This window comes from Pongo abelii, chromosome 18 (assembly GCF_028885655.2).
Source record: "Pongo abelii isolate AG06213 chromosome 18, NHGRI_mPonAbe1-v2.0_pri, whole genome shotgun sequence".
Classification (NCBI taxonomy): Eukaryota; Metazoa; Chordata; class Mammalia; order Primates; family Hominidae; genus Pongo; species Pongo abelii.
Window position 1 is genome coordinate 12772655 of NC_072003.2, and position 21969 is coordinate 12794623.

A 21969-nucleotide genomic window follows, 5' to 3' on the forward strand; every position below is an offset into this window, starting at 1 on the left:
TCACAACTAGGAAGCTCGGAGCTAAAAACAGGGTTTGAATCCAGGGTGATCAATGACCAGCAGGCTGGCCTGGAGCAAGTTACTTAACTTCCCTGAACTGGTTTTGTAGAATAGCATGTTTGTTTCACCTGGTACATACTAAACACTCTAAAGATAGCTATTATTGGAATTGCAGAGCAAAGAGTAGTCAATCAAAGTGAGGCATTTGGAAGTGCAAAGGTGAAGAACAAGGTTCTGTGGGTTCTGCCTGGGGCTGGTGCAGTTTGCCTAACTGGTTTTTCACTTTTGGGTGATCTTTTTTCAAGTAATCTCAGGTTATCAATCTCCTAGGCTGAGTCCTGTGTTAAAGGACTAAATGAGCCAGATAACAAGCAGGAAACCACTCCCCTACCTCTCTTTCCACCCCAGCTCCACAAATTTTGGTCTACAGGCAATGAGGAAGCAATAGCAGGTGTGTGGCCAGCACTGCGGCTCATGCCTGTAACCCCAGCACTTTGAAAGGCCGAAGGAGGACTCACTTGAGCCCAGAAGTTTGAGACGAGCCTGGACAACACAGGGAACCCTGCTTCTCCAACAAATACAAAAATTAGCTGGGCATGGTGGCAGGCCTGTAGTCCCAGCTACTCGGGAGGATCAGTCAAGCCCGAGAGATCAAGGCTGCAATGAGGCACGACTGCGCCACTGCACTCTTGCCTGGGTGATTACAGCAAGACCGTCTCAAAAAAAGAAAAGAAAAAGAAAAAGAAAGCACTAATTACAATGTTGGAAAGCCTGTTTCTTTAAGATAGGAAACCAACCTGCCTCACAAGATGGCTGATGGCAAGCTTCAAAGAATATATACAGGGAAATATTTTTTAAATTACACTTTTTTGAGGCCAGACATGGTGGCTCACGCCTGTAATCCCAGCACTTTGGGAGGCCGAGGCGGACAGATTGCTTGAGGTTAGGAGTTCAAGACCAGCCTGGCCAACATAGTGAAACCCCATCTCTACTAAAAATACAAAAATTAGCCAGGCATGGTGGTGCGTACCTGTAGTCCCAGCTACTCAGGAGGCTGAGGTGGGCGGATCACTTGAACTCAGGAGGCAGAGGTTGCAGTTGTTGAGCCGTGATTGCACCACTGCACTCCAGCCTGGGTGATAGAGTGAAGTGAGACTCTGTCTCAAAAAAAGAATGATGAACATTATACAGAACCTTAGTAAATATTTAGTGAAAGGATCCCAATTTGTGTTTCAAATTTTTTAATGTAGAGATGGGGGTCTCACTATGTTGCCCCAGCTGATCTCACACTCCTAGCTTCAAGAGATCCTTTCACTGTCCTCCCCAAGTGCTCAGATTACAGGCATGAGCTACCACACCTGGCCCCAAATTCTTAGATACATTATAAATCCTACTCAACGATCCAGAGTCAGACTGAAACACACAAAAGGAAAGCATTTGATGGAACAAAACATGGTGGAGCTTTGGATGTTCAATTAGTTGAAACAAGAAAAGTATGCAGTTGTAAACCAATGAACAGTTCTCAAGGCAGCCTGCACCTTCGAATCACCAGGGAGCTTTAAAAACCATCCACATCCAGACCCTTCTTCTGGAGACTGATTCAATCAGAGGTTGAGTTGGTGTGTGGTGTGAGCCTGGGCATCCTTAGTTTCTCAGCACTCCGAGGGACTGATTCTAGGGCACAGCTAGGGTTAAGAACCACCATCATAAGCACTGCCTGGCAAGGGAAACACGCTGCTTCCTCCTCTCCAGTTCAGATCTAAGTTGGTACCAGGGAGGTAGGTATTATGGAAGAAATGGAAGTTATCTTTAACCGAAAAAAACTTCCCATGAAAGTGCTTCCTTTCTTACAAGAAAATAACGGCCGTTAACTTGTACATGCATCGAATCCTTAAAGCCTTACGCTAGTATCTTTTTCCCATTTTACAGTTTAATTAGCGCTCAGAAAGGTTAGGTAACTTGCTCAAGGTCAAACAGCTAGTTAGGAAAGGAAGCCCGTGGCACTCGGTAAGTTGACTTGTAAAAATTCAGCCACTTCTCATCAAGGAAGACCAAACCAGAGCACACAGACAAAAGGACAGACCCTGGAGACTCCTACAACTGACAGCTTGCTTTTTAGTGAAAGGAAAAATTCCCATTGTTGGCATGCAATTTCTAAGGAGATTTCACAGTATTTTTCCCCATAGATGTCCCTTCAAAGCATGTAACTTTTTGAAAGAAGTGTCTGCTTCCCTTGGACCTGCTCAAGCCTCAATCACTCTTGGCTGGGTGTGATTAAGGAGAGTCGCGGATACTTCATACGGTGCACACGGAAGCCATCCTCACCCTGGCATGCAATGAATTTCATCAAGCTCCCCACCACACCAGCACTATTTCTCCCTCTTCAACAGCAATGCCTCAGGAGTTTTCCACTGCAAAATGCTTTAATACATTAAATTAAAAAATAAAATAAAAAAAACAGAAATTGAAAGAACATGTATTGAGGTACCTTTTATTGGTATAAGAATGAAAGTTCCAGATTAACCATGTCGTCATTGTTTTATTTTCACCATGGATTTTTTTTCACAAACTCTTTGAAATTAAACAGACTTATTTGTCAATATCTTTCTACGTTAAAACTACTTCCCAACCCACAAAGACCCCACTTACTATTAATTTCTGGGGAATTTCATTTACTCATTTTATCTAATATAAAAAAATCAACATTTTGCCAGCAGTTAAAAAGAGAACCTTAAAAGTTCTCAAATGACTTTCCACCAAGCCCCCAAAAGAAAACCACCCATATCCAAAACTTTAAAGCAATAAAAATTTCTATTTTCCAAAAAAGTATTTACAGACTGAAATTCAAACTCTACATTGCCATCAATGTAATTATACAAGCGCATACAAAGCCCTGGGAAAGAGGACGTATTTCATTACAAAATATTTATGATCAAGAAAATATTGCTTGCCTTTAAATAAATAGAAGTGGCAGAAAATAAATATGCTTAAAGATGGCCATTTTCACAAGTAAACAAAAAAGTACACATGTAAGAAACAAAGTGAAAATGCTTGAGCTTCAAAATGACTCTAGCAGTGTTTGCACAAATTTGTTATAAAGCGAGGTCTTCTGAAGACTTCCTCTGTTTAGTTATAAAAATACAAAGAGGCTTTAGAGAAGGATTTCACCAAGCCGAATGTACGATACGCACAGCCATCAGACCAAGACTGCACTAGAAACTTCCACCAATTGTTGTGAGCAAAACCGTAACACCAAATAATCTAAAAAATTTTTCCTGTTTGAACAAAGAAATTCTCAATAACTAATTGATGCAGATCAAAACTGACTCGATCTGATGGCCACCATGGAGCAGTTCTAGATCTAAGGGGACACTTGAGAGCCAAGGGGTCAAATCCAATCTGTGTTTCACACAAGTCCAGGCTCACTTTCAGTCCGTGTGAATTACATCTACCTGGACCTCCATTTCTGTCTTTTAAATCCATTTTTTCGCTGTGCCAAGTATATTACACATCTGATCGTGTTTCTCTATATCCTCTCTCTCTTCCCTATGGGCTTTTATTGGTCTCTGAAGTCCCTGGAGATCTTCAGTGCCAGCTCCAACTCTGTGTCCCAGACCACATCGGGCCAGCTCTTGGCTTTCTATCTTCTCTACACTCCCTTGAAATCCCAACAGACAAATACCAATACAGCAGAAGGTGAACAATGTAGCCAAAATAAACACTTTCTAGTTAAAGTCTTTAAATAGAAGTTTTAACTTAGAGGATTCTTCACTGAAAGCTGATCAGCAAAGTCCTATGACCATGGATCTGACAAAAACCCATGTTAAAACAGCAACCCGTGAAACAGTCTGCTACCTATGTTAGAAATTACCCAGTAATTGTGTCAAAAAGCTGTTAACACAAAAAATGTACATATTAAACAAGCAAATCCTTCCAAATATATCATCAACCCCACTGTAAAAGATTGCACATGATAGTCTTCATTTTGTCTGTAAGGGGAACAACAACAACAAAAAAACCCAGTCTTCAGATGCTTGATTCAGTCGAACCTGGAAGTGCCACAGCCGAGGCAGGCACTCGCTCCAGCTCAATGCCATCAATGCCCAATGGCACGAGCTGGGTGCTGAGGGCATGACGAGTGATGGGGAATCCCAAATGTCACACTCAGTCACAAATCTCTGCCGTCAGAAGGGACTGGGTTGCATGTACAACACGGGTGGGGAGCCCACACTACTCGAAGGACTTCGGAAATGCGCGTCAAAGGAGCTCGGTGTGATCCCAATCACGGTATCATTCTGGGGCACTTCGCCTTTCAGAAAGTCATCATCTTCATCTTCCACTATCTCCTGTAGAAACATCAGAAATCATCAGTAACGTCACCACTGCTGACTGAAAAGCTTTCAACAATTCCTTCCTCAGGAAGGTGTTAACGTTTGTAAAGATGGTGAAGAAAATATCTTAATTTCAAAAGAAAGCCAGTGTAGTGGCACACGCCTTTAGTCCCAGCTACTCGGGAGGCGGAGGTGGGAGGACTGCTTGAGCTCAAGAGTTCTGAATCTAGCCTGGGCAACATAGCGAGACCATGTCTCTAAAAAAACAAAACAGAACAGAACAAAAGCTCCCTCTGATAAGCACTTCCTTCTTACCAACATACCCACATAACTGCTCATCATACATTGTAATCATTTGTTTCAAGTCTGACTTGCAAACAGATTTGAAGCTCAATGGGGACAGGAAACACGACGAGTCATTCTTGCCCAGTGTTAGAGCTCTTGTACCTAACACAAGGTGAATGAATTACACGCCCCTCAACAAATGCAAAACAGAGAAAAAGATGAAAGGTGCTTTCCAATGATTACTTATTAAAAACAACAACAAAAAAGCCATCTTGAAGCTGCTTTTAACAAGAAAACAAATGTGCTCCCAAGCAACAGAGCAGCGAAATTCTTTATTACTGGATTCTAACTTTCCTCTCTAACTGTAACTGTCTCAGCTCCACCTCATGTGACCTGGAGGGTATGTTGCAACCTGCGTCTTCACCAGCCATTCATGAAGATCTATAAAACTAATGTAAACTGCTGGGTCAATTTCAACATGAGTCAACTGGAGATTGTTACTTGGTGAGAATGCGCAAGTGGCAAAGATCTAAATTTGTTCAGCTAATTTGTAATTAACCTTCACTTCTCACATGTCAGTATGTGAAGTGTCTGGTTAAGCAATTTATCCAAAAAAGCCACAGACTCTTTAAATAACACCAAAACCTGGGCTTGGAATTTTATAAAGGTAGAATGAGTAAGGCACGGTTTCGGTGTGCTTTTTTAAAGAAAACAGGGTCTTGCTCTGTTGCCCAGGCTGGAGTGCCGTGCTACATTTACAGCTCACTGCAGCCTTGACCTCCCACCTCAGCTTCCAGAGGAGCTGGGACTACAGGTGTGCACCACCATGCCCAGCTAATTTAAAAAATTTTTGTAGAAACAGGGTGTCACTGTGTTGCCCAGGCTGGTCTCAAGCAATCCTCTGGCCTTGACCCCCTACAGTGTGGGGATGACACGCATGAGCGACTTGCCACTTACTATCTGACTGTGACCCGGAGCCAGAAAGGAGATTCCGAGAGTGTGCTCAATCAATCACAAACTGACCTTTCTCATGGGTTTCTTGAACTCCTGTAGCTCTTCAGCACTCATGTCTTCCCATACCTGATAAATAGGATCAATGAATTTCTTTGACCTGTCAACAAAGATCACATTTCAAAGTCAAGTTAAATACTTCAGCAGAAGTCAAAATTGGTTTGGATCTTTTCTCACAAGATCTATTACCCAAAACCAAGAAGTGAAAACTACGGCTTAAATAATTACATTAAAAAAAACCTGGCTGGGCGCAGTGGCTCATGCCTGTAATCCCAGCACTTTGGGAGGCTGAGGTGGGCAGATCACGAGGTCAGGAGATCGAGACCATCCTGGCTAACACGGTGAAACCCTGTCTCTACTAAAAATACAAAAAATTAGCTGGGTGTGTTGGCAGACGCCTGTAGTCCCAGCTACCCGGGAGGCCGAGGCAGAATGGCCTGAACCTGGGAGGCGGAGCTTGCAGTGAGCCGAGATCACGCCACTGCACTCCAGCCTGGGCGACAGAGCGAGACTCCGTCTCAAAAAAAAAAAAAAAGAAAAAAACCAAAACAAAAAAACAACCCTGTATGTAAATGCTGTAACTAATGTGGCTCTTTCTGTATAAGAGTTCATTCACTCATGTCAATGGAGTATTGAACTACTGTTTTTCATCTTTCCATTTTCACGTGAAATTGTTTCTAAACTTTACAAAGACTGACAAGTCAGTTAGATATAGTATATCCAAATGGAAACGAAACCATAATATTCTGGAACTCTCTTTTTTATATTTCTATAGTAATTTGCTGAAAAGTAAGTCTAGGAAAAACAACTAATCTGGTTTCAGTCAACCAAGACTTAAGGGACCAGACAATCCCAGACGGTCATGATGCTGCTAGTTATTTTAGAAAACATAATAAGCAAAAATTCTGCTTCCTTATACAAGTGCCAAGTTAAGGCTGGCCCAGTGGTTTTCTAGAACAACTCATCTAGATAAATCGCTTTTTGTTTTTTTTTTGTTTTTTGAGACAGAGTCTCACTCTCTCGCCCAGGCTGGAGTGCAGTGGTGCAATCTCAGCTCACTGCAACCTCCACCTCCCGGGTTCAAGCGATTCTCCTGCCTCAGCCTCCCGAGTAGCTGGAATTACAGGCGCCCACCAGCACACCCGGCTAATTTTTGTATTTTGAGTAGAGACAGGGTTTCACCATCTTGGCTAGGCTGGTCTTGAACTCCTGACTTCAAGTGATCCACCCGCCTCAGCCTCCCAAAGTGCTGGGATTACAGGCATGAGCCATTACGCCCAGCCAATCATTTGTGTTTTGTTTATCCTGTGCAACAGAATGGGATGTGGTCTCTAGAGGAAGGAACAAGACACTTGGCACAAAATTATGAAGCAAGAAAAGACAGCACCCTCCCCTATCCTGGCACCGTTATCCCCATAACCTTACATGTTTAAATAACAGTTTAAAGAAAAACAAAAAAAAAAAACCCAAAAACCCTTGATGTCAGTCTGGCTCCTAGTGAGGCAAAGATCTACCCACCCTGGGGTGCCTGTGCCACTCGGCAAGTCCTGCTAGGCATCCTCTACTTTGCATCTGTGAAATATACGCAGGGAGACCACGAGACGCTCATCAACAGCGAGGAAGGGCCACTTCTGGCGAAGAGTGGCCAATTTTGGGAAAAGCAAACATGTATCACGTTTAAATCCACCTCCTGGCCGGGCGTGGTGGCTCACGCCTGTAATCCCAGCACTTTGGGAGGCTGAGGCAGGCGGATCACGAGGTCAGGAGATCGAGACCATCCTGGCTAACAAGGTGAAACCCCGTCTCTACTAAAAATACAAAAAAATTAGCCGGGCATGGCAGTGGGCGCCTGTAGTCCCAGCTACTCGGGAGGCTGAGGCAGGAAAATGGCGTGAACCCAGGAGGCGGAGCTTGCGGTGAGCCGAGATCACACCACCGCACTCCAGCCTGGGCGACAGAGCGAGACTCCGTCTCAAAAAGAAAAAAAAATCCACCTCCTCCAGTGTCAATGTTTAAAAGTACCTACCTCTTCAGCACACAGGGATCAAAGGGGAAGAAGGTGTCCAGCGGGTTTGTGCAGGTCTGCACCGAGTCTCCTCCAGCGGTACTCCTAATGACTGGCAGCATCTGGCGATTGTTCCTCTCAATGATGGTGTAGCAGAAGACAAGCTGGTACTTACTGTGGAACAAAAAAACAACACAGACAGAGGCATTAACATGCTGGAGTGACTCTGTGGGGATGTGAGCTGCGTGTGACAACTGTACCTACCACAGAGAAATTGCTGAATGTAACAAGTGCTAGTAAAAATAACAATATAAAGCAGAAAGTACCACTTTTAGGGTACCGTTCTGTGGGTCTTCTATTTGCAAGTTTGCTAAGGAGAAAGAAAATGTGGCTGTCACTCAGAATGTAAAACTGGGCTTATATTTTAATGAGTAATAGATATTATTCATTAAAAATAAATGTTTGCAAGGCAAAACTTTTAGATTACATAACTATAGGTGTCTTTATTTTTACTGTTTGCAAAAGAATTAGAAGGTTGGTGGAAGAGGGATTCAGGAGTTACTCAGGAGGAAATAGTGGCTGGTGAAGAGACTTGCTGAAGAAGCACTCAAGAAGAAATAAGCCTTTACTGAAGGAGGGACACGGGGTTGACTAAGTCATGACCTCAAAAACAGGCACAGAAAGGACTGGGCATGCTGAGTGAGAACAGTTAAATGCATAGAAGAAAACATAAAATAAAAAAAGACAATTATGTTTTTAATTTTTCTAGTAGTTGTCTCTAAATGATTGAGCAACTTGAAAAATTATTTATTGGACAGCTTCTCCAAGATGAGGACTTAGACCTCACTTCTGTCACTCTCCATCTCAGGTTCTCAGGTCACCGTGGCAACTTCAAGCCACATACTTTGATTTCTGTCCTGTTAGCCCAGGCTCACAGCACTTGACCCCTCCTCCTGGTGGAGGACACATCAGCAAAACCACACTGGAGGGTGATTTGCACTATCAGGTAAAGTTGAAGATCTGCATCTCCTACAACCCCGCAGCTGACCGCACTTCTGGGTGTGTGACAAGGAAGCGTGTGCCCACACACAAGGACACACATACAAGAATGTTCCTGAGCACTAAAACACTAACACAGCCGGCTGGGCACGGTGGCTCACACCTGTAATCCCAGCACTTTGGGAGGTTGAGGCAGGCGGTTCACTTGAGCTCAGGAGTTTGAGACCAGCCTGGTCAACATGGTGAAACCCCGTCTCTACTAAAAATACAAAAATTAGCTGGGCGTGGTGGCAGGCACCTGTAGTCCCAGCTATTCGGGAGGCTGAGGCAGGAGAACTGCATGAGCCTGGGAGGTGGTGGTTGTAGTGAGCTAAGATCACGCCACTGCACTCCAGCCTGGGTGACAGAGCAAGACCCTGTCTCAAAAAAAAAAAAAAAAAAAAAAAAGACAAAAACTAACAGATGAAATCCCAACAAAGACTCAATAAAAAAGATTCCCAGAACATAACAGAGCAGTTAAAATCAAAATAAAGCTTTGTGTCAATATGGTTCAATCTCAAAACCATCAAGCAGGCAAAAGCAACAGCTACAGAATGGTACACACCTTTATTTACCATATCTGTACCTAGGCAGAGACTTTTATTTCAATCCCCTGCTCTTAGCCTCACATCGCATCACACTCTGTGCCTCCAATGCACATGCCAACCCCAAATCGAGAGCCCCTGGACCAGATGGTTCACAAATGCAGTCCTCTGACCCCACCCTGAGAACATACCAGGGGCAGCGGCCTCTGCTTTGCTTCATCCATCCTCACTCTTCGAGCTGCTCACCATCTTAACCAACGTGCTGAAGCCTCCACCCACTCACCGCCGTTGCTTATTGGTCTCTTTATGCCTTTTCCTAATCCTTTACTATCACTGAGACTCAGAAGAGAGGACACCTTGAACCAGACGCCTAGCAAAGGAGAACTAAAGAGGCTGACGGAGCTCAGCAAGCTGCTGGCTCTTATCTGTTGAAGATTTTAAGCTATGATCCGGCCTAAATATCCTCATTGAATATTCAATTCTCCAATTCGCTTTCTCCATAAAGCAGAATAACTTAGTGAAAGCTTACAAAGGAGCCAGACTACATTTAAATCTGTGCTGCCAGTCTAGCTCTATGACTTTAGGCAAGTGATTTCACCTCTCTGTACCTCCACCTCCCCATTGATAAACAGGGTTTCATCCTAGAGGGCTGTTTGAGGATCAAATGAGTTCTATGTAAAGTGCTTAGAACTGCCTGGCACAGAGGAAAGGCTATGGATTAGCCATAGCTACCAGACCTGAGAGAACAGAACTCTCTAAACCAATCTCTTACAGGTCAACATTTGCCTCATGTCCAGTTTATTTCTATTACTATTACAGCAGTCACTCTAGTAAGCATCTATGGCTTTGCCCCTCTCAGCTTACTGGTTGCCATACTTATTTCAAAGGGCTGCCCTTTGGATAAGAAGTAGTAGCAATTTCCATTGCCATCAAAGTATAAAACCAATAGCTGTATCACAGTATTTCCTGCAAGGACTGGGTTGTTTTTGTTTGTTTAAGAGACAGGGTCTCATTCTGGACCCCAGACTGGAGTGCAGTGGTACAATCAGGGCTCACTGCATCCTTGACCTCCTGGGCTCAAGTGATCCTCCTACCTCAGCCTCCTGAGTAGTTGGGACTACAGACACAGGCAACCACACCCAGCTAATTTTTAAAATTTTTTTGTAGAGATAGGGTCTCACTATGTTGCTCAGGCTGGTCTTTTAACTCCTGGCCTCAAGCAATCCTCCCACCTCAGCCTCCCAAAATGTTGAGATTACAGGCGTCAGCCACCACGCCTGGCCTTTTATAATGTTACTAATTTCATAGAAATTTAACAGACTCTTACAATACTAGATAAACATAAATAAAAATATTTTAAATAACTCCCATCAAGAAAGCGTAAATAACTTACTTTGTGATTGCAGCAAAAAAGTTAACCACTGAGGGCAGGCAAATCTTCAGGGGATTTAGCTGGCTCATCACTATCCGCTCAAAATTCAGACTCTGAAGATACCGCAAACCTTTGGTTTAAAAAAAAAAAAAAAGATTTTTTTAAAGGTACAAATAAGTGAAAAGTGTAAGATATCTTTAAAAGCACAAATTATCACACATTTAAAAAAAAACTTAAAAAAATTTTTTGCAGAAATGCTTTAAATAAAGGTCCATGCAGATAGTCACACAGTATATGGCCCAGAAGAATATCACTAGGCTAACCACATTCATTGGTCACCAAGGCAGCTTCTCTAAAGAAAACTTAGGAAGTAGCAGGCTGTAAGATTCCACGACAATGTGAAGTTCATACGCTTGTAAGCTCAGTGTAGGCTGAGTTAATACAGAGGGAGAAAAAGATCTTGTGATTTGGTTTCAGCTAACAATCACGACAGGCAACAAAACAAAACAGCAATTTGATTCTAGCTTGCAAGTCTTGTTAGTGAAGCTGAGTGCTGTTTTCAGGTGCACAGTAATCATTTGTAGTTTTTTTTCTAAACAAGAAAACTCCAAATTTGCCTTCTACCTCAACAGAAGGCAAATTTAGACAGAAACCACTTTCTTAGACTTAATGAATATAATTCTTTCCTACATGAGTAAAATAAAGACATCACATTTATTTTAAGAGGCAAGCTGACCAACTTGTACTTAAGTGTATTTTCTTAGGAGTTTCTTTGATGCATATTTCAATAAAAATTACCTAAATGGGATGTCACAGCTTACAAAAACAAGATATTTAATTCAGATTCCTGGCATTAATTTATACAAAGAAAAGCAGAGCTTGTATTTACTTACCTTGTGATAAAACCTCATCCTACTAGTTCATACAACATCTTCTAGAAGCATGTAGGATGTAGGTAAACATATATAATGCAACACGTACAACTTTCAGTTTAGAGCTGTGGCTGTTAACCCAAAGAGACTGCGACCCCCGCAGAGGACACCTGGCAGTATCTGGAGACAGTTTTAGGTGTCACAGCTGGGGGTGGTCGGGGACTGCTCTTGGCAGCTAGTAGGTGGAGGCTGTTAAACATCCTACAGTGCAGAGGACAGCCCCCAACGATGAAGGATGATGCAGCCCAAATGGCAATCGTGCAGGGTTGAGAGACCCCAGTTTAGAGGAAGTGACCCACCAAACCATGTGAATTATTCATAAACATAAACAGAACAATTTACAATGACTTATAAATACTGTTCTTGGAGACTCTCTTCAACTAAAATATACTAATCTAGTAAGTTTCAACTGATAGATTTGAATTATAAGTAACTCTTAGAAATTAGCAAAACAATAATGGTCAATTAAGTCTCAAGGCTCCAGGCAGAGTTTAATCTACATAAACTCAAACTTTAGGGTCAGCCCAACCTGGCTTCAGTTTTCTAATCCTGCCAGTAACCATGTGATCTTGGGAAAATGACTTTCTTGTGCTTTGGTGCTGTCTGTAAAGGGAGAATACCTGCCATTTACTAGGCTGTTACAAGGACAACAAAGAGAAGGTGCATCCAACTGAAGTTTTGTACAGGGCGCTGGCACAGCCCAGGGCTCAGCCTCACCTCTGGAGACATCTTCACATTTCAAACCTTCAAAGGCAGAAACCTCTTTCTTAACCTCAAATCCATCTTAAGGGGTTTGTAGGGTTCTCCAGCTCAAATCTATCTTAAGGGGTTTGTAGGGGCCTATGAGCTGCTTGAAATTATTATTAAAAGTTTGAGTGTACATGCAGTTTTCTGAATCCAGTTTTTATAAAAATCTCAAAAAAGTAATGAATCACCATTCTCAAGGGTGACAAGAACACAAGGAAAATCCAGTCCAGCACTCCCACAACACTGACCTTCTTTCAGGTTTCCGCTCAAAAGCTGCTTGTGTCTAAAAACAAAGGTGTAGAACACAGCTTGGCAGGCTGAGTAAAATGGTCCATGGAGAGCAACATCACAGAATGCCTTTGTTCCCGAATCCTGGTTATTAAGGTATATGTGCAGCCAGTTAACCAAAAGATCTAGGCATGATCTTACAGTACTAGAGAAAAGAAAAATTCAAGTCAACTTTACACTTCATAAAAAAACCAGAATAACATAAAAACACATAACTGCCTTTCATTACAAACCATGCTAAGTAAGTTCATAGGTTTCTTTAAATAATACTCATGGGTACAGAGGAAAAGCAAAGAAAGGAAGGATAAGGATGGGTGCGTAAGAAGACAACCTTCCAATTACAAGGCAGAGTAGCTCTGACCTTCTAGGAACAGGTGAGCCCCTAAGAACGTCCCAAGGGATGGAAAGCAGGTTCTCCTATCCATCTCAAAGGTACCCCTCTTAGGGTGACTGGCCAAATAGGACACGTTCACCAACACCTCTCAAGAGAAAGACAGTCTGGCGGACTTCAGTATTCCCCGATGCATCCTAGTCAAGTCCTATGGTGAATAATTTTGTGGCTGGGGAAGGGTTTCAACAGCATCCTTGTCCAAAGATATCTTCATGGGCCACTGGAAGAAACTGGCCTCCTAGATAGGTCTATTACCTTTAAAAGGGTTTTTCTTCAGCTCTAACAGATACAATAGATTCGGAATGCAAATGAAAAAATGACAAACCTACAAAAAGAATCAAAACAGTATACAACTCTGTCCTCTATCCATAAAACAAATGGATCTTTAAGTGCAACCACACAAAAGAGATGACAAAAGCCTTACATACAGGGTTTTATATATAAAAAAGGAGACACTTTATTCTAAAATCACCACTTAGAAATATAAACATCTTGCACAGAGTAGGGATTTTATTCACTTTAAAAACATGCCAAAAAAATAAGGGAGATATTTCTGACTTGAGACAATGCTATACTCTTTTTAAAGCATGATATTAAAAAGTACTCGGAAAATTAGGCTACTTACATAAGAGGAATAAATTTAGCTCTTGCCAAAAAGCTTCCAATATAATTTCCAGCAGCCTGCCTGATGATGGCAGGATTACTTGGATCCTGCAATTTCTTCCAGAGATGTTCCAAAAATGCCTCTGCGAATCCCTATAAAAAGAGAGGGCGTCAGTGTGATCTTTTTTAATGCCTAAGATAATCTGGCTATCAAAATCCCAAGATTTTTACTTCACCAATGTGGGGAAAAGTTCTACTACCTCATAAGTATCTCATGGGCTTCATTTTTAAAACACGTTGAGAGAATAACATTAAAAACAAAAGGCACCTCAGGTGTTAAATAATTCAATGGATCCCAAACCTAGCTAAGCATCAAAATCAACCCGGGGCCAGGCGCAGTGGCTCACGCCTGTAATCCCAGCACTTTGGGAGGCCGAGGTGGGTGGATCGCCCAAGGTCAGAAGCTCGAGACCAGCCTGGCCAACATGGAGAAACCCTGTCTCTACTAAAAATACAAAAATTAGCCAGGCGTGGTGGCAGGTGCCTGTAATCCCAGCTACTTGGGAGGCTGAGGCAGGAGAATTGCTTGAACCCAGGAGGCAGAGGTTGCAGTGAGCTGAGATCATGCTACTACACTCCAGCCTGGGTGACAGAGTGAGACTCCATCTCAAAAAACAAACAAACAAACAAACAAACAAACAAAAAACAACAAAAAATTCAACCTGGGAGGTACAAATTCAATAGGTTTGTGATAGGGCTTTGGAATCCACATATTACAAAAACTCTCCAAGTGATTCCAGTGTCAGCCAGAACTGGTGACCAACAATAATTCACAGCCCATGGAGCTCCAAATGGGCACTCCTGTGAGTGCAAAGCACCTTCCAGTCTCTGGACACACTGAACTCAACCATGAACAGAAATACGGACTAACGTACAGCTGGTATTTGAGTTAATTATGCCAATCATGAAAAAAACTGACACAGCTTCTCACCAAAGGGTGTGACTTCCAACTTCTCCTAAATAGCGCTGGTCTAAACCTAGGCACACCCATTTGGGCAGAATGAATTCAACCTTCTTTCCCATGCCAACACTCTCCTGACCTCTAGGAAGACACAAAATCGTTGCAGAGAAGGAAAAGCCTTCTACATTCTTTCCCCCACCAAAAAAAAAAAAAAAAGAAGAAAAGACAAAGTCTAAAGTTTTTAAAACTCTAGATTAATAAGTTGGTTTGGGCTAGTTACAACTTGACCCTTGGAAAGAATAAAGGAAATACAGTTAATTACCCCATGTGAGATTTTAATAGAGAAAGGCTTAAGGGAAGAGCACCACCTAGTGACCAAAAGGCAGGATGACATTTTCGGAGCACCTAGCTGGGCTGGCAGGCGGCAATCTCTTTTCTCTCCAAGTGTACTGAGAAGGGAACGTGGGCCAGGCACAGTTGTTCACACCTGTAATCCCAACGCTTTGCAGGGCAGGGGGCGGGCAGATCACCTGCGGTCAGGAGTTCAAGACCAGTCTGGCCAACATGGCGAAACCCCGCCTCTTCTAAAAATACAAAAATTAGCCAGGCATGGTAACCTGTGGTCCCAGCTACTTGAGAGGGTAAGGACTGAGAGTCTGTTGAGCCCAAGAGGTGGAGGTTGCAGCAGTGGGCAGCAGAGCGAGACTGTGTCTCAAAAAAGAAAGGAAAAAAAACAAAAAAAGGAAGGAGAATGCGATTTTATTAAGCAGACTAGCAAGTAAGTTCAAGGAAAAGAATTATTTACTTCATGGTCTCCGTCCACCCCAGTTTTTAGGGAAAATTTTCGGGCAAAAACAAAATAAGCTAAGATAATGTTAATCACATTGTTACTCACCAATTTGAAACTACAGAGGTAAAACATGAAAAACTGTACGTGGCAGGAGGCATGGGTGGGCAACAGGAGTTTGTCAAAGATGTTTATCAGGTCGCGATATAGATCCTTTGTTTTGCCGTTATCAACCTGACCTATGGAGAAAATCTGGCATCTCAGTTTTTATAAAGACATATTTTCAAGTTTCATCTGCCATATTTTTTATAAACACAACACCATTAAAAAACAACATTATCCAGCCAGGCACAGTGGCTCCTGCCTGCAATCCTAGCACTTTGAGAGGCCAAAGTGGGAGGGAGCCCAGGAGTTCAAGGGCAGCCTGGGCAACACAGGGAAGCTCTGTCTCTACAAAAAATCAAAAAATTAGCCAGGCATGGTGGCACGCCTGTGATCCCAGCTACATGGGAGGCTGAGGCAGATGAACCGCTTGAGCCCAGGAGGTCAAGGCTGCAGTAAGCCATGTTTGTGCGACTGCATTCCAGCCTGGGTTACAGAGTAAGACCGTGTCTATTAAAAAAAAAAGAAAGAAAGAAAGACATTATCCATTAAAATATGGTTAAAACAAAGTGCTACTTTTAGTTTACACAGATTTTCCTCTGAATATAATAATCTAACACCTGCAAGGAAGCAGGCCCTCACCTCACACACTGTGGCAAGGTCAGAAATGCAAATCCTTCTGAAGGGCAAGTCTATAATTCGTGTAGCAAAAGACCTCTGATCCAATTATTTTACTGTTAGTAAACAGCTGAATATATAGGCACAAGGATGTTCATTACAACTGTTACTTATCATGGTGAAAACAGTAAAAGACAGTTAAACCCACGTGATCAGTAACATTTATTATTACAATTTTTTTTTTTAGAGATGGGGTCTTGTTATGTTGCCCAGGCTAGTTAGTCTTGAACTCCTGGCCTCAGCGATCCTCCCACCGTGGCCTAAGTGCTGGGATTCAATAACAATTGTTTTAAAACAGGCAATGATATGAGAAAATGTTTATCTTCAGCATCCATGTAAAGGGCAGATTATGAAACACTTAACGTTTAGTGTGACACCCAAATTCACTAAAAAATACTCTCCTACATATACAGACGCTAACAGAAAAGGGAAAAAAGTCAAACTTCAAAATGCTCATAATGGTTCTCTGAATAGTAGAAATGTGGCCATTTAAATTGTTTTTATCCTTTCCTGTAGTTTCCAAATTCTCTAATCAACATGTATTATTTTTATAACAGCAAGACCGTTAAAACAGTAATGCAGTCAACTCAGATTCCAGTTCTATTATTCTGACTCACTGAGCTCATCTTAAATCTTAGCAATGTGAATGGAAAAACATTCTGTTTTTGCCTGGCAAAGCCTTTAAAGTTCCACGAAGGCAAGAAGCACATATAGTACTAACACTAGCACAACAATGGTGCCAGGCAAAGACCCTCTAAACTCAATACATAACAGAGCACCACATATTAGTGCCCCCTACATCATTCTTAAATGCATTCAGCAACTTGAGTGTAATTTGATCTAAAACTGGCCAAACTCCATATATAATCTTTCAATACAACAATCAGTGAAAAGACAGAAGACAAATATAACTCAGCCAGAATCCCAGTCCCATTTTCAAGCTATGTGACTGGCAAGTAACTTGACCTCTTTAAATCATCTTAAACTCATACTCAATAGATATTTTTACAGGATTTTTATTAGTACTAGAGATAATGGATGGAAAATGCCCAGCACAAAGCCAGGTACACTGCAGGTGTTCAATAAACAGTAGCTACTGTGATTTACCATCTACATAGCAGACATCCTTCATGTAGGACAAAACCAAAGACATCAGGATGTCCAGGCACTCGGCTACAGGATGCACCATCTGGTCAAGCCGTTCAGGACCAGCCTTTGTTTCATGTTCAGTTTCTTCATCTTCATCCTTTGAAGAAAAAAAGTAAATACTAACGTTAAAAAATTCAATGTGAAAGTGGTTTAGTAGGAAAACCGTCATAAGTGATTATTTCCTTTAAAAGATAAAACAAAGAGTCTGGGGAAAGCGGCTCACATCTATAATCCCAGCACTTTGGGAAGCAGAGGTTGGGGGGATCACTTGAGGTCAGGAGTTCGAGACCAGCCTGGCCAACATGGTAAAACTCCGTCTCTACAAAAAATACAAAAACTAGCCAGGTATGGTGGCGCACGCCTGTAATTCCAGTTACTCAGGAGGCAGAGGCAGGAAAATAGCTTGAACAGGGAGGTGGAGGAGGCTACAGTGAGCCGAGTTTGTGTGCTCCAGCCTGGGGAACAGAGGAAGACTCTGTGCCCCACCAAAAAAAAAAAAAAAAAAAAAAAAAAAAAAAAAAAAAAAAAAAAAAAAAGAACTAAAACAAAGATATGGACCATGCACAGTGGCTCACACCTATAATTGCCAACACTTTGGGAGGCCAAGGCAGGAGGATCACTTGAGCTCAGGAACTTGAGACCAGCCTGGGCAACATAGTGAGACCCGTCTCTACAAAAATAGAAAAAAAGTAGCCGGGTGCGGCGGCACTGTATTCCCAGCTACTCGGGGAGGCTGAGGTGGGCAGATCACTTGGGCCCAGGAGGTCGAGGCTGGAGTGGGCCAAGATCGCACACCACCACACTCCAGCCTGGGCAACAGAGTGAGACCCTGTCTCAAATTAAAAAAGAAAAGAAAAGAAAGAAAGAAATGCAGACACCTTTCCAGGCAGGGGTCTCATTCAGGGATGTGAACCAGAACCACCTGTGAAATTTAAAATAAAAGCCAAGACTCACAGCACCAGCTTCTGATTCTCATTGAGAAGACCCAACGAGAGCTATCCATGCAAACATCACAGATGCCCCCTACCTCTGCTCCTGGTGCCCACCATGGCAGGTGCTTTTGATGCCAGGCCCCCTTTTACAGGTCAGGATATCCACCTCCCCGCTGCTGTGAGTACTGGCGGCCAACAGCTCACAGCTGCCTACTTTCTCCAGAACTGCCCTGAGCAGAAAGGAGCCAGGACCACCCTTGCACTCTTTCCAGCCCCACCCTCTTAGAACCAATGACTGATTGACAAGGCATCAGAAAATGACATCTCCTTGGTCTCAAGCTGGGAGCAAACTCTGTAGACCAATCCATGCCCCAGAATGCCTGGTGGGATCAGGCTGTAGCGACCTCCCAAGTGAGACCCGGCCCTCGCTTAGCTCCCCTGCCCTCTTCTGCTCCCTGACACCCTCTGTCCCAAGGGCACCTGAATCCCTGTCTCAGACTCTCCTTCCACTGACCCCAACTTCAGATACCACCCAAAAGAAGTAATGCTACAAAGTGTACAAGTGGTAAAATGCAGAAATTAAATAGGTATGCTTTTCTATTAACCACGCCCTCACAAACAGCATCCGGCTTACAAAAACAAACACTGAAAGTTACAAGAACAAAAGTGAAACGTACTTCACCAAACCCAAATTCAAAGCCTTGGAAATAAACCAATTACGCTAAGTGCTAAATGACATGGCAGCAAATTACTCATATAAGGAATCATTTTCAAGTTTGCTAAACTATTTTAATTCTTTCAATCTAAAGCCTTAACAAAGATGAGCAGCACTAGCTGTTTCCACCCTTTGATTATGATAAACTTCATCTCCACTTTCATTAATAAACTGCTAACCATATTAAACAATCCTTCTGTGGAATCTGTCCCACCACAAGTTTGAGTTGCTGTTTCCTCAGCATCTTCAATATCCTGCCGGGATGCATTCACCTATAACAAAGGGAGAAAAAAAAAAAGAATAAAAGAATTTAAAAAATACGACTATGTTATTTTGGGATGGAAATTCATCGGATATACACACATTCAAGGTGTCCAGATTAGTGCCTTATATTGTACTCCAATACAATACATAATTCTGGTGCAAGCCTGTAAACTGACCTAGGACATGAAGGAATTTAAATATAATAAACCAAGCCCCTTTCACTACATACTTATATAAAATCGACAACTATCACATGATGCTCTATGCCAGGTAGCCTCAACAAATTCAACATTTATTCTAGCTCTGATATGGTCTGGCTCTGTGTCCCCACCCAAATCTCACTTTTTTTTTTTTTGAGGCCGAGTTTTGCTCTTGTTGCCCAGGCTGGAATACAATGGCAAGATCTCGGCTCACCGCAAACTCCGCCCCCCAGGTTCAAGCGATTCTCCTGCCTCAGCCTCCCGAGTAGCTGAGATTACAGGCATGTGTCACTGTGCCCAGCTAATTTTGTATTTTTAGTAGAGACGGGGTTACTCCATGTTAGTCAGGCTGGTCTCGAACTCCTGACCTCAGGTGATCCACCCGCCTCAGCTTCCCAAAGTACTGGGATTACAGGCGTGAGCCACCGCGCCCGGCCCCAAAACTCATCTTGAATTGTACTCCTGTAAGTCCCACATGTTGGGGGGGGGACCGGTGGGAGGTAATTTGAATCATGGGGTCGGTTTCCCCCATACTGTTCTCGTAATAGTAAATAAGTCTCACGAGATCTGATGGTTTTATAAGGGGTTTCCACTTCTATATCTTCCTCATTTTCTCTTGCCGCCACCACGTAAGAAGTGCCTTTCACCTCCCGCCATGATTCTGAGGCCTCCCCAGCCATGTGGAACTGTAAGTCCAATTAAACCTCTTTTTTGGCCAGGTGCAGTGGCTCACGCCTGTAATCCCAGCACTTTGGGAGGCCGAGGTGGACGGATCATGAGGTCCGGAGACTGAGACCATCCTGGCTAACATGGTGAAACCCCATCTCTACTAAAAATACAAAAAATTAGCTGGGCATGGTGGCACGTGCCTGTAATCCCAGCTAATCAGGAGGCTGAGGCAGAAGAACTGCTTGAACCCAGGAGGTGGAGGTTGCAGTGAGCCGAGATCGCACCACTGCACTCCAGCCTGGGCAACAGAGTGAGACACCATCTCAAACCAACCAACCAACCAACCAACCAACAAACAAAAACATCTCTTTTTCTTCCCAGGCTCAGCTATGTCTTTATCAGCAGTGTGAAAACGGACTAATACAATCTCTATGCACAAGACACTCACAGACACATTGTGTAATAAACATATCGTCAATCAATTGAGCAGAAAAATGATGAACTGCAAGCCAAATGTGCATGATGCAGTATTTATTTTGGTATATCACCATTCAGATACCTTAACATACCACTCAAACCATGCCATTTTGTATTATCTATGCTTGACCTTCTTTGTAAACATTCTAAAATGTTCCTTACGTATATACCAGAGAAAGACTCTAAAGAGTACGTATCCAGTTGGCCAGAGAGGTGCAACTCCAAGTGAGCACTGCACCAGTGAGCCCAAGCTCCAGCTCTTCTAAGACCTCGTTCCATCTTCCTGCTTTCCTATAGCATCAATGTTTTCCTCCACCAAAGCTCCTCTCCCCTCGGTCCACAAACCTGCTCACGTCTCCCCACTCCTAAACCATGCCTCTTAGCCCTGCTCCATCCCCTCCTTCCACCACAACCCTGCACCAAGGCCTCTAACAGCCCCAATTCTGCTTCCCCACCATCCACATCCTCTCCCGAAATGCAGTTTCTGCCTCTTCACTGACATGGTCCTCCAGAAAGCAACAAAGACTACCTTCTAACCACTAAATCCAAGGACTGTTGCTCTTTTCATCCTTCTAAAAAATGACAGCAGTATCTGATGCTGCTGACCAAACTCCTTCTTCCGGCAGATCCCTCCTGAGCATCCAGACTCTTGGTTTTCCCCATACTTCTGATCACCCTTCTCCTCCCCTGTCCTAAACTGCATCTTTCCAAAGGTTTATGCTCAGGTCCCCACCTGCAGCCACGACTGCCTGTGAGTATTCTCTGGTAGGCTGCCCACCAGCAACTGAACATGGCCAAGATGGAACTACTCTCCCATCTGCCTCCTCTTCATGTCTTTTCTTTTTTTTTTTTTTTTGAGACAGAGTCTTGCTCTGTCACCTGGGCTGGAGCGCAGTGGCGCGATCTCGGCTCACTGCAAGCTCCGCCTCCCGGGTTCACGCCATTCTCCTGCCTCAGCCTCCCAAGTAGCTGGGACTACAGGTGCCCGTCACCATATCCGGCTAAGTTTTTGTATTTTTAATGAGACAGAGTTTCACCACGTTAGCCAGGATGGTCTCGATCTCCTAGCCTCGTGATCCGCCCACCTCGGCCTCCCAAAGTGCTGGGATTACATGCGTGAGCCACCACGCCCAGCCTCCTCTTCATATTTCTAACTACCATTAATGGCAACACCAAGATTCGATTCCACAGTGAGCAACCTTTGAAGGATTCCTTTCCCTTACTGTCTGCCTCCCCTCCTCCAAACCAGTCTCAAGGACCAGTTCACCTTTCCTCACAATGTCACTAGAATCTACCACTTCCTTTCATTCCCACTGCACCTTAGTGCGGGCCTCCTTAAACAAAGTTTTAACTGTTTACAATTATAATCTGCCCTTAAGAAAGGCCAAACAGGAAAAATCACTTCCTTAGGAATCCCTTCCTGACCCCACTGTGATTCTATCAGGTTCTCTAACTCATAATGTATGTTTCATTCATAGCATTTTCCA

At 43.2% G+C, this 21969-nt stretch overlaps 1 protein-coding gene across 9 annotated transcripts in view; it reads right to left on the minus strand.

Annotated features, from left to right (window-relative positions):
* Positions 1-2477: 2477 nt before the first annotated feature.
* The window catches only part of LOC100451861 (RNA polymerase I-specific transcription initiation factor RRN3-like), an 88399-nt gene continuing 68907 nt past the window's right edge, over positions 2478-21969 (minus strand). For 8 of the 9 annotated variants that reach the window (XM_063717579.1, XM_063717580.1, XM_054534693.2 and 5 more), the window contains 9 exons: positions 19052-19144; positions 17184-17322; positions 15405-15535; positions 13571-13701; positions 12515-12699; positions 10609-10717; positions 7654-7806; positions 5640-5727; positions 2478-4346 (listed from right to left, as the gene is read on the minus strand). In XM_063717579.1, the coding sequence (XP_063573649.1) occupies positions 4185-4346; positions 5640-5727; positions 7654-7806; positions 10609-10717; positions 12515-12699; positions 13571-13701; positions 15405-15535; positions 17184-17322; positions 19052-19144 (1191 nt within the window). In that variant the 3' untranslated portion in view covers positions 2478-4184. Of the gene's footprint in view, positions 4347-5639; positions 5728-7653; positions 7807-10608; positions 10718-12514; positions 12700-13570; positions 13702-15404; positions 15536-17183; positions 17323-19051; positions 19145-21969 lie in introns of those variants that run through there. The other variant, XM_063717581.1, reaches the window with a different exon arrangement.